This window comes from Zonotrichia albicollis, chromosome 1 (assembly GCF_047830755.1).
Source record: "Zonotrichia albicollis isolate bZonAlb1 chromosome 1, bZonAlb1.hap1, whole genome shotgun sequence".
NCBI lineage: Eukaryota > Metazoa > Chordata > Aves > Passeriformes > Passerellidae > Zonotrichia > Zonotrichia albicollis.
The window spans coordinates 77,549,327-77,562,658 of NC_133819.1; the positions used below are offsets into that span (position 1 = coordinate 77,549,327).

Consider the following 13,332-nt stretch of genomic DNA (forward strand, 5'->3'; position numbering starts at 1 on the left):
GTCACAGGCTTTTCAAAGGGATGGGAGAGGAAGGAGAGGTGGTGGGATGACTCTGTGCATTGGGGAGTCTCTTGACAAGATAGAATTTGAGATCAATGGTGATGAGGTTGAGTGCCTAAGGGTAAGGATCTGGGGGAAAGTCAACAAGGCACACATCCTGGTGGGAGTCTGTTATAGGCCGCCCAACCAGGATGAAGTGGTGGATAAATTATTCTGTGAGCAGCTGGAGGATGTTTGAAGATCATGAGGCAGGGGTGGGGCTCTGCCAGCTCTTCTGCTTACAGATAGAGAAGGGTTGGTGGGAGATGTGGTGGTCAGAGGCCGTCTGGGGTACAGTGATCACAGAGTTTTCAATGTTTGATGAAACAAGGAGGGGTATCAACAAAGCTCCACACTGGACTTCTGGCAGGCAAGCTTCTTCCTCTTCAGGATGCTGATCAGAGAGTACCATGGGAAACAGCCCTTTAAAACAAAGGGGTCCAGGAAGGAAAGATATACCTCAAGAAAAAAAAATCTTGAAGGTGCAGGAGCAGGCCACCCCTATGAGTCAAAAGACAAGCTACAGGATGAGCTACCACTGCGGGGAAAATACCTCAACAAACTGACCTGTCTGGACAGGGACTTTTGAAGAAACTAATGAGAAAAAAGAGGCTTTATAATCTTTGGAAAAGTGGGCAAGCAACTCAGAAAATATTTAAGTATGTTATTAGGGCATGCAGAAAGAAAATTAGAGAGATGAAATAAAAAATAAAATTGACATAACCTGATTTGACCTTGTGAAATTATGCAAATATTTAAGTATGTATTGAAGTCTTTTTAAAAATAAAAGTGGGTAAATGAATAAGACCAACAAATTCAATTAAGAATTATAAATATTAAACAGTGAAAGGCACTAATAAAAAGTGCTATATGCTTTAAAAACAGGTTCACAATTTCTTCTCTATCATAGCATATTCTGTAAGCATGTGCTGTAAGTGCTGCAGTAATTCAGTGCTGAGCCATTTCAAAACCATTTATAAAATTTGCTTTTATTTTTCCTGAAAAATTTCTTGCAGGCAGAAACTGTCCATCACTGCACAGATGCTTTTTGGTCTGTTATTATGCAGAAAAACATTGAGAGATTTCTATATCGAAATTGATAAAAATGAAGCCTTCCTGGACTACCTTTATTTTTGGTGGAAAATACATTTAATGAGAAAAAAATTGCACACAGTAAACTGTTCCTTTTAGCACACTAAGTGTTGACAGATGCAGAAGGCCATTCTCTGCTTCAGGGGTGCCATCTCTGCTTTGGAAATTGGTAAAAACAGCTACAGCTAGACAAGTTGCAGATCTTAGATAATCTGTTTTGGTTGTTTGGTTTTTTTGGGGTTTTTTTTTTTTTTTTGGTGCCATGATCCTATATAAATCTGATTGCTACTACTCTTGTGCTAATTACATGTATTAAAAATGAAATGGCTTTTCTTATATTCTGCTAAATAAACCATCCAAATGCCATCTAGCACCACTGTGTGGTTAGTACTGTAATTTTTTTTCTCTCAAAATAAAAGATAAAGGAAAACAATATCCCTTAAAAAAAAACGAGGGAAACTTGGCTTAAGGATAGTGCTGTATACAGTTCTCTGTAGAGAATCAAAAATATTTCTATGTTAGGAATAGAATTATCATTCCCTCCCTTTTCTACTATTGTTTAAAAAAGTGTTTACTGCATTTGGTATTTAAATAGCATCTTCTATTGTACCTGAATCTTTAGCAAACTGCAGTGGGTATAAGCTATAAGAAACATGGTGACAGAAGGGGCCATCTCCTTCATGCTAGAGTATAGTGACTTCAGATGCATCAGTTCAAGGCAAGGGGCTGATTTTGAAATCTTTAATGAACAGGCACAACAGTAAAGGAAAATAGAAGGTTCCAACCTTCTCTGAAAAGTTGTCACTAAATTTATTAAACCAAGAATGAGTTTATACAATAACCCCATTTTTGTGCAGAAGACTTTTAATTAGCTCAGCATGTGCTAATCCAGAAACTGAGTGGGGTTCAGGCACTGAACTTGTTATGCTTGAAGACATTGCTTTATTAATTTGTGCAGTGTTTCATTGAAACTTTGGAAAACAACTCTTTCTAAGCTCCACCTGTTGCGATCTTACACTGCTACATTATACTCGGTGAACTTCTCCACATGGTTCAGTGGAAATTCAGGGGACAAACACATCTTGTTTTCTGTAAGTTGTGCACCATGACTGAAACTTACTGATCAGATGGCAAAGCTGTGGCCATGAAATCTCAGCATGGCATAGCATTGCACAGTGAGAAACAGTAACTTTATAGATGATAAAATAGAAGAGATTGTGAGACAATGAACAGAACCAGAAGCTGCAGGAAAGTATTAGGAGTGTGTGCTTGCTTTTAACCTCAGAAGGCACTTTTTAGAAGCCTTTAATGCAGTCAGTAAATAGTGCTTTGACTGTGGGCTAAGTTCAGTTGTGTTGCCCATGGGACAGCCCAAGTACAAAGCTCTGGGATGTTGCTGTAATGTAAGAGCAGTCTGAGAGCACCTGTGCCACACAAGAGTGAGCATAAGGCAGACTCCCAATGTCCTTCAGTGAGAACTGTGTTAAAGCTGCTCCTTGTTTTGCTACCAAAACTGTACAGATTTCTCATCACACACCACCCCACCCATTCTTCCTCCAAAGGCAGGGAATTTCCTCTGCAAGTGTGAGCACAGGAACTGTCTGCCTGTAATCATAACTCATGGGTTTGTGAGAGTGCAAATAGTGGTTGTGCATTTTGAGGACAAAGAGCAAGTGGTATTACGTCCTTCAGTACAGGCAGAAATTAGAGAGCTGTGTGCAGATACAGTCACAAAGAACAACAGGAAAAGTAAGGAAGAGGAGACCTTTGGTCTTCATAGTTTGTGGATAGAGCTGGTTGGTTTGGTTTCCCCTAGAAAAACAACACCTTCAAAAATGCGTGAGACAATTGAAAGCAGCAAACAACTGAACTCCTGACACTGGTTTCTCCCCTTCTCCAGATACAAATCACACATATATTTTGTCCACTTGCCATCAAATCTCAAAATACTCACTACAGATATCAGTTTTTACTGTGCTTTCTCAACTCTAACTAATGAATGCTCCTGGTTGATCTAGAGCCTACTTTACAAACCTGCTCTGTAATACCACTTGTTTCCTTATGCTATTTAGAATCCAGTGTAGAAATCCAGTTACTGAAATTTAACTGGTCATCCAGAAGTTGTGTCAATGCACAGCAAGTTGCCTTATGCCAATATTTAACAAAATGCGTAGGTGCTCAACCCATTTGAAGGGGAAATTGTTTCCAGCTTTTGAGGGCAGCACATATGACCCAGAGCTATTCTGCAGTTGCCCAATGCTAGTATGAAGTCAAGCCTAAGTTATTATGCACTTCCTGTCAACCCAGTCCTACTACCCATAACTATCCATGTGTCCTGGGGCTTAAAATCTCATCCCAAAATACAGCTTTTCCATCATTGTAGGTGAAAGTATCTATCAGAAATAATACTCTCTTATGTGAGAGAGTATTTCTTATGTGTGGAAATCTATGTATATAAAGCAGAAATTTCTGGAGTTTCCAGTCCTGTCACTTTGTGAAGCAGAACAAACTGACAGGGTAATTCTTTTTTCCCCCATTGTTGTGCTTATCATTACAATTCATTATATCTTTTGGACCATTTTTTTCCTTTCAGTTCTTTAATTATTTCTCTCTTTCCCACTATAGCAAGCATTTCTTAACTTCTGCCTTGAATGTAGAAAACAGCAATATTTCAAAATATGTTTATTTCTAATACAGACCTGTTTTTGTGCTCTCCTAGTCATACTAAATAAGTCCATTCATGGTGCTTACAGAGTTGCAAGGTAAAGTGATTTGTCAGTATGTATTTGATTTGGGGATTTGTAGAACGGCTTTGCTGTGCACAGGTGTGTATATGCTGATAGCACTTTACTAGGCAACTATATAGAACAGCTTGTAACCTCAACATAGGAAAAAGCAGATGAGGACAAGTTGAGGGGGCCCAATACATCTGTTCTGTCAGTGGTACATAGGATATCAATTAGAAATACTCCAGTTATTGAACAGTTCACAGTTAATAAGGCATCACCTTACTATTGGCAAAAATACTGTTTTCTGCACCAAAAAAAAAGACAAAATAAAAGCCTTATTCAAATTTACCTTCTGCATGTAATTACTTTTATAGGAGAAATAAATATTTCTCTTGCTTATTAAAAAAATATATGAAGTAATTTCATTAAAATCTGATTAATTAAAAAAATATTTTAAGAACCTTACAGGACTGGTTTGGAGTTTTTTGTATCATTCAAGAATTCTACTGTGTTTTTTTCCTTAGCAGCTTTCCAGATTCAAAATAAAAGTGGAACTGAGCACTCTCAGAAAGCTATTATATAACAGTAAAACACAGTGATGGGGTTGTTTTTTTGTTTGTTTGTTGGGTTTGTTTGGTTTAGTTTTTTGATTTAGTAACAAAAACAGGTATTGTGTGGACCACTCATTTACTTGACAGATTTTAGTGATATCTACTAAAAATTAAAAATATAATAAAATGCTTTTTATACATGCTTTAAACCAAAAATCAAAAAAATCCAAAAAGTTTTGCCTGAGACATATGCAGACATTCAATTCTACTGTTTTCAGACAGACTCTGGACAATTCAGAGCAATGCCTAAATCTTAAACTGTCAGTGCTATCTATATGACTCAACTGTTCAAATATGGGAAAACCAGACCTGATCAGGAGGTTGTAGCATGCAATCCCCATACACGCAAGACAATAAAGCTGTACTTTTGTTACATGATATATGTTCATAAAGTATTTTTCTATTTAAGTCCTAGGTTTACCACTTGCAACATTTCCCAACTCTCCATACATTTCAGCTGCAGTTTAGCCTCACTTAGGCAAAAGGTTAATTTCTGCTATTTTGTGGGAGTCTGTCACTGATTTCCTTCTCTCATGATGGCTCATAACTTCCAGCCTGTCTCTTCTTATTTTGACTGCCATCTGTGCTTTGCACTGGCTGCATAACCTCTAACTATATTTATCATCAGACCCATAGAAGGACAGAAAGAGAGGAAGAGTTCCTCTGAGGTTTCAGCGGAAAAACATTATCCCTTCTTGGGATCACACTGTCTTTTTAAAAATATACATTAGTATTTCCCCATAATGCTGGGGGTAGAAAAATAATGCAGCCATTTTCCCGCTCCCTGGGTACCTGTGCAGTGAAATATGCCAGTCTGAACATACCAATGGACAGAACTGTTTGAAATCTTCCTGCTTTCTGCTCCCCTTGCGTCATGAAATGTTGTGACTGGGCACTGGCCATGCACCATGATCTGGTATAAGTGTTTGAAGAGTAATTTGGTGAAAGACAGCCTGCAAAGACTGCATGAATTATGGCTCTTTCCATTAATAAATTTCTTTGCAAATATACTGATGTATTACAGGAGTCAATCTGAAAAGTTTTAGTACAAGTTTTGTGGTATGAAAGATACCTACAAGGTATTACCCAGAATTACTACCTATGTGGGAGCTTAGATTTCTTACTTTCTTTGTCTTAATAATTTATTTCTAATTTAACCCCTGACTTTTTCTTCTCCAGACTAAGTCCTTAAACTTCATATTTCTCTTCTTATGTTTTTTTGAAAATATGTTACCAATTGATATAAATATTTGGAGAAGAGTTGCCTTGGTTTTGGTTTTTGTTTTTTTTTTTTTTTTGGGTAAAATTATTTTGGCAATGCATAACAGGTGTGTACAAGTAGTATAGAAAATGAAATATATTGTGGCAGTTATTTGGAAAATGGACCAACTTGTCTGTTTTTAGTGAAGGCAACATCTTAGGGTTTCACCACTGGGACATGAGATCTACCAGACTTAATTTTGTCTGTTTCTTCTCAGGCTCAGTTTCTTCTTCTTTCTGTCGGTCCAGGCACAAAGGTACAGCACATACTGGCTTTTCTGGTAATTTTGTCTGTAGGAGGATGGTTGTGTTTGGTAGTGAATTACTTTCAACTGTGATTATTTCTATGGCATTAAAATTTATATGGATAATTTTAAGTCCCCAGCTCAGAGAAAATAAAAAAAAAAGACTTAGCATCTAGTCTATTTAAATGACAAAATCTTTTATAAGCATTTATAATCATTATGGTTCAGCTAATGCAAGTCAAGGTAACTCAATTGATTTTAATGGAGCTATTTCAGTTTACACCAGTCATCTGGCCAATTATGTCCTCTTGTGACAAGGACAGAAAACTGAAGAATTTAAATCTATCCAGGCTGTGACAACTGTCTGAAAACACTGGGGAAAAAAAAAAACAAACATTGAAATATTTTTGTTATACACATGTGAACGTGTTCTTTTTTTGTTCATTCCCGATAGCAAATTTCCAGCTTAACAGCTATAGGCAGAAACCACTAGGTGCCAGTGTTACCCAGACATCGGGAAAAGGCTTTGTTAGAAACGTTAAAAACAACATGAAAGCCAATGCAGATAAACCCTTTAAATGAAAATAAAGCTTCTGCATCTTTTCAACTAAATAAGACTGTATTGAGGGTTTTGAGATGATTGCTTTTCTAGAAGCAAAGGCACTAAATTGATATGCATTGACAGAAACCCACATCAAAACAACCTTATTTTGCAGGATACATTCTGTCAAAACCCCACATAACTACACAAAAGCTGCTGTGTCATCTTCAAGACTTTATGAATTACACCTAGGATCATAAGACAGAGCCAAAGTCTGCATTTTGCAAAGTACATGCAGATCAAACATATGGCATGAATAGCAGTTCACTGCTATGATCGACATTTTACAAGAAAACTTCTTTCAGATCAAATTAGAATTCACATTCCAAGTTGTACCTGAAGTTTGGTTTGACTCATTAGTATATATCAGAGTTTTCATTTGGGCTCATCTTCATCATCGTCATGGTCTTCTGAAAGCCTTTCCTGCTAAAAAAAACCCCAGGAAGTCTTCTATTTAAGGTGCTGGATCCACTAGAGACAGCTGATTGCCGGTGCATGGGAGCTGCAAATGCAAATCTCTGACTAACCTTCACTCAGCTCATTTGCAAGAGATGAATCTCACTCATTTAACTTCAGACATCTACACTGTAACTGTTTACATCCATGCCAGTCATCCTGATTTTTTGATGTAGAGAAGCAATAATTTCCTGACTGTGATTCATCTGGCCTATTTCAAAATTCACCTTAGCATAGGATGAACTGCAAAACAAACTTAAATGATTGATTAGCTCAGGAGATGAATTTTACACAAAAGGCATCTTAAGTTTTGTCAGATTAATCCAACCAAAGTGATTTTGCAATGCCTAATTTTTAGTCAAATCTAATGTTTTGCTTTTGTTCTTTCTACAGCCATTGGACTTTGAAACAAAGAAGGCATACACCTTTAAAGTGGAGGCCTCCAATCTCCATCTTGACCATCGATTTCACTCAGTGGGTCCATTTAAAGATACTGCCACCGTGAAGATAAATGTGTTGGACATGGATGAGCCTCCAGTGTTCAGCAAGCCCGTGTACACGATGGAAGTCTATGAGGATACACCTGTGGGGACCATTATAGGTGCAGTGACAGCACAAGACCTCGATGCTGGCAGCAGCTCAGTTAGGTAAGAGAGCTTTTCCTCCTTTAGCAACTCTCTGACAAACCAAAATGCTGCTGACAGTTGGATGCACTGGCAAAGAACTTAGTATGAAGATATAAAATATACCTAGTCTGTCACTGTAACAGGTAACTGGTGCTCTGAACAAAATATTGGAAGGAGGCGCTTGTTTGGGTGAATTATCATAAAGTGCTCACAGCTTCTTATCATACTGATCATGTAAGGTAGCACACACTGACGTGACTTGAGAGATGCTGTGCTAAGACTGAGGAATAGCATGGTGCCCAGGTGTCCCAACCCACTGGTAGAGGATGTGATATTTGCTATAAATTGTCCTTCAGTCTGAAAAAGGACACATGTCAGGGAACTGTCATGATATTATTGTACCATCACTATAAATCTGACTCACAAGGTGTTGGCTTGTTAGCCAACACGCCCTTAAATTCTTAAATGTTCTTCCACAAGAGTGGTGACCCTTAATTTTGAATCATATGCTTCAATAGGTTCTCAACTCCCATAACAAGCTCCTCAAAATGTGCTGGAGAATGCCACAACACACCTCCAGAGAGACTGAGGGGGGCCAATCCCTGACTTTTATAGTTAACCTGGTGCACACCTCTTATGTAAAGTGGATTTTTCACACTGTTTTGTTGGCACATGCACAGCCAACATTTCTGCACGAAATGAGTTGGCAGGTGGAAGCTGTGAATGAGCCTCAAGGTGGAGCAGGAAGTTGGGTGAGAACAGCTCAGCCCCACCTCTGCAGGATCCTCTCCTCTGATCACACCTTTCCTGTAGCAATGCTCAGAAAGTTTGAGACAAAATGTGCTTAGGTCTGAGACAAAATGTGCTTAGGTCTGGTCCTCAACACTGGGTCTTCCACAAATATATCTCTAAAGTACAGTAGTGAGAAAGAAGGTTTTGCTTCTATGTCTGTATGAGTTAGACCCCAATGGGTGACAGAACTGCCCCTTTCACCACTTACTCTCTACATATTGCAAAGAACAAATGCTCTCATAAACAATCATCCCATGTGTCTTTGCTGAGGCTATGGGGACATGATTGTGACCAACATGGCTGTGTTCAGCACAAGGAAATTCCTGCCAGGCAAGCCTCTCATTTATTGCTATAGCTTATTTTAATGAAATAAAAAGGAGAGGGGATCTGGTATACAAATGTAATATATTGATTTTGAGAACCTATTTACAGCCACATTAAAAAGATTAAAGTGAACCAGAGTCATAAAGAAGCTCCTTAAAGCTTAGACACAGTCTAAGATGCAGGCAGTTGTTAACACATACTTCCAGTACCAATTTGTGCTGGGCTTACCTGACTTCAGGAAACATTTTTTTCCCCAGATTTTCATAAGAAATATTAAAGACATAGTGCATGTTATCAGTCTTTAAATATAAATGTTTATCAAATGGGACTTTGACAGAACAGGAAAATGCCACTAGTGTCTACTGAGTACATGTATTTTCATGCATATATGATTACAAATTGAATTTGGACTTTTTAAATCCATGTTTAATAATTATGTGTAATTTGGCTCAGTACTTATACTCTCAAAATATACAATAAGCTTGTTAGTGGTAATCATATGCAAACATTTAACATATAACAGTGACTGTTTAGCTCCTGCTTTGTCAAGTCACTGTTAATTTTTGCCTAAAACTATTACTATTGCTGTTTGTTTCACTTTTTTTTTAATATAATCTTCATTTTTTTAAAATATAGAAATGCATTTGTCTTTGAGTCTGTGACACATTCCTTCTCTGACAAAGGATCAAAACCTTCATTAATAAAGAGTCAAGTCTGAACATTTTTCCCTGGTGGTAGCCTATGAAAATATCCCCAGTGATGTCAATATTCTGTTTAAAACCATACTCTCTTGCAACCAGATAGAAAGCCTTTAATCACATTCTTGAGTAGTTTTTCATATGACAGTGGAATCATTTGGATGTATAACCACTCTTCAGTGAGAGTTTTTTGTTTCACAAATGCTCCTAGGAGACTCAAGTGCTTTTTACTCATTCTGTATTTGCAACTACACAAGAAAAATAATTGTCTCTCAATGGTTTGTCCACGCACTGTGTTCACTGGAATATTGAATCCTAAGCCATTCTATAATATCTATGTCTATGTTTTTTAACCTTGAACTCACTACTTAAGTGTCCAAATGCCCATCTACATTAATACATTAAGGTAATACCCCTATATTTTATGCTCTTCCTGGTGATCCCTTACACTCACAAGCTGCGTAAGTCTTCCCAGGGTCAGGTTTATGAGTGGATTCAGCTGGTTCATGCCCACAGAAAAACATGAACTATGTCCCAGAATGTTCTGGTGTTGTTCAGTAGTGTGACTTTTGGGCCCCTGTGCATCTATGTGAGTTATGTTCAGGGTCATATCTTCTACCTGTGCAGTGATGTCCTGCCCCAGTGCAGCAGCCCAGATGGGTTTGCCCCTGTGTTGCCAGTTAGTCTTCTTCCATTGCTGCAGCCACCACCTCAGGACATTGGACACCATCCAGGTGTCAGTGTAGAGATAGAATACAGGCCATGTTCAGAAATTTCTAGGGCTAGTTGGATGGCTTTCACTTCTGCAAAGAGGCTCTCCTCCCACAGCAGTCATTGTGTAGGATTCCACACAGCAGCTTTCCACCTCCAATGATTTCCTACCATGCAGAAGGATCCAGCAGTAAATAGAGCATGGCCTCTTTTGTTTTGGGACAACTTGTTATATGATGATGCTTCTTGAGGACTTTGAGCCACCTTCCTTCATATAGTCATTGTGCAAAGGGCATCCTCTGGATCTTTAGGGACTGTCTTGGGGTGATTTTATAATGATTCTTTATTTCATAATTGTCTGCTTATGCCCAGTAACAGCTGGGTTTTTTTTTTAATTTGCTTTTTTTTTTCCTTGAACTGTTTCTGCTTTCTTTTCCTCTTTTTTCCTTTTTTTTTCCTTTTTTTTCTGGCCCATGTGGGGAGCTGGTGGGGAGGCCTCCCCAGACTTGAGACCTCAAAGCAGCTAAACCAACAGGAGAAAGGACACTTAAACCCACCAGCTTCTCCTTCTGCAAGGAAGAGACTAATATCAGAAAGATTCCAATCTATCCTGCCCAAGTAGCTACGCAAACTCTTGTTCCTCCCCTTCCCTGATACCACCTTTGCTTCATGGCTATGCTGTCTGGTGGGGGTTTGGGGTCAAATTTTTGAAATTTCAGTATCTAGCATTTATCCAGTCCTTTTCTGTGCCTTACAGGCACTCTTTTGATTTTTTTTCTTTGTAAATAAACTGTTTCGGATTTTTTTTCACTTTGACCCACTAGGATTTATTTCTCTCATTGGCAAGCAGGATTATCAAAGTCCTTTTCTTTAGAGAAAACGCTCATTCCAGGGCATTTTATCCTAAATTTTGTCCCTAAACCTAGACAAGGACATTATCACTTTTTACTGTACTATAAAGCACTTCCAGGACTTCTAATTCTCTCAAGTACTGGATACCTACATCTGCAGTGATCCACCTTCCTGGGGAATTCACAAGGTCTTTCTTAAATGGATTTGATGCCCTCATGCTTTAGAGGGGCCATCTCTAGAGACTGCAAATTGCTCCTTCTTTTCCAATTCCTCCTTCAATTTCCCCATCTCTAGCAAGGGATTTTTGCTTTTGTGGCCTCATGACCTTCTAATTGTTGACTGTCAGCCTTGTTATCCCAGCATCACCTGGCTGGCGACTGTAGTCTTTCCACAAGTCTCAAAGTTCTGATGAGGTCAAGGAACAGGTAACTTCAGGTTCCTATTTGATTTGTCTCACTCCTTCAAATTTATTTCTTGAATGACCAGCTTTTTCATCTGACCTCTCCTCTCCTGATTGTCCTCCTTCTCCTCCCCCTTCTTTTCCTCTTCCTCCCTTTCTTATCAATTATATGGACCTGTAGCTTCCCTCATCTGTTATTTTGTTTTCACTATTGGTGCAAGCACTGTAGTGGCTGTGGTTTGAGTCCCTGTGTCAGCCGTAGTGTCCTCAAATGCAGTTTGGGTTCCTGCCTCAACTACAGACCTCTGTGAGACTGAACAGTGGCACGGCACGCACAGGTCCAGCCACAGCACAGGGCAGGGAGCTGCTGGCTTTCACTGGGGTGGGCAAGGCACCCTTCCATCACTGATGGGTCACTTAGCCAGGGTTGGGCACGTGTTCAGGTGTAAAGTCACAGGCAACTGGAGGTAATAACCACCCTAGGAACCTGTCCAAATTCTTCCACACACCCTACCACCCAGGAACTGGATGCCTCAGGGCACATTTCAATGTCTCCATACTTAAAGTTTTTTTTCTCTAACACCAGGATGACATCAGATTCCACAAATCCCAGAGTGGGCCAATAGTATTCCTTAATTCTATTAGCAGTATTAAGCAGCTTAAATAAGGATGAGCAATGTCCATGGGAGCCTGTATTATAAACCCATTCACATCAGTTTTGGGCAGGGAGAGGGAGATGTATTTCCTCATCATCCACAGAAGATACCTCCCCCTGCATAACAAGGCTACCATGTCAGGGCAAAGCACAGAGCTGTTGCTTGTCTTAACACATTCCCAGCAAACTCAGCAAAACAGAGAGATAAGGAGCACAGCTCACAAACCCCATGTCTGTCCCACAAAGGAACTTGCTACTAGATAGCTGCTCTTACTATAGCATGCAATATGGATAGATAGATAGATAGATAGATAGATAGATAGATAGATAGATAGATAGATAGACAATCAGACAGTCAGAGAGAGAGAGAGATAGAACTGCCTTTGTATCTCTTGGTGGGCACTAGAAAGCTGTGGTGGGTTGACCTTGGAGACATGCCACGTGCCCACCAAGCCACTTTATCACTCCCCTTCCAGCTGGACGGGGAACGAAAATAAGATGGATAGGGCAGTTTACTAAGGCAAAGAATGGAGCTTTGTGCATGCATAAGTGAAGAGGGAAAAAAAAGGTTTATTCTCCACTTCCCATCAGCAAGGGGTGTTCAGCAACTTCCCAGGATGCAGGACTTCAACACACATAGTGGTTTCTCTGGAAGGCAAAGATATTTACAATAACAAATGCTCCTCCTTTCCTTAGCTTTTATATCTGGGCTGATGTTATACAATATGGGCTATCCCTTTTGTTAATTTAATTGGCATAGTTGTGTCCCCTCCCAGGATTTTGGGAAATGTTGGAGACACTGAGTGGATGCTGTACCATAGCTGTTCAACAGCAGACAAAACACTGGTGTGTTATCAACACTTTTCTAGGTACCAATGCAAAGCAAACACTGTGAAGTCTGCTATTAGAAAATGAATTCCATCTCAACCAGACCCCATACACCAATGTATAAGTATTCAACATTCTGTAAGTTTTATATGCTCTAAATGAAAAACAAGAAAACAAACAACAAAAACAAGACCATAATTTAGAAAAGTGTGAGTTTGAAGGTGCTAAATGTGTTTGCAAGTCCTTATTGTATCTTAACCAATAACCTTATTGTATCTTATTGTATCCTTTTTTATCTTAACCTCTGTAAGCTGCTTAAAATCTAGATGAAATCATAGATCTAAAGAATGACTTCATAAATTTCATCATATTGCAAAAGAGTCCGAGAAACTTCTGAGTAAATATGCACTCTA

At 38.9% G+C, this 13,332-nt stretch overlaps 1 protein-coding gene across 8 annotated transcripts in view; it reads left to right on the forward strand.

The window, feature by feature from the left end:
• The window catches only part of CDH12 (cadherin 12), a 536,918-nt gene that overhangs the window by 484,052 nt on the left and 39,534 nt on the right, over positions 1-13,332 (forward strand). For all 8 annotated transcript variants that reach the window (XM_074545283.1, XM_014265146.3, XM_074545297.1 and 5 more), the window contains one exon: positions 7,427-7,680. In XM_074545283.1, coding sequence (XP_074401384.1) covers positions 7,427-7,680 — 254 coding nt within the window. The remainder of the gene's footprint in view (positions 1-7,426; positions 7,681-13,332) is intronic.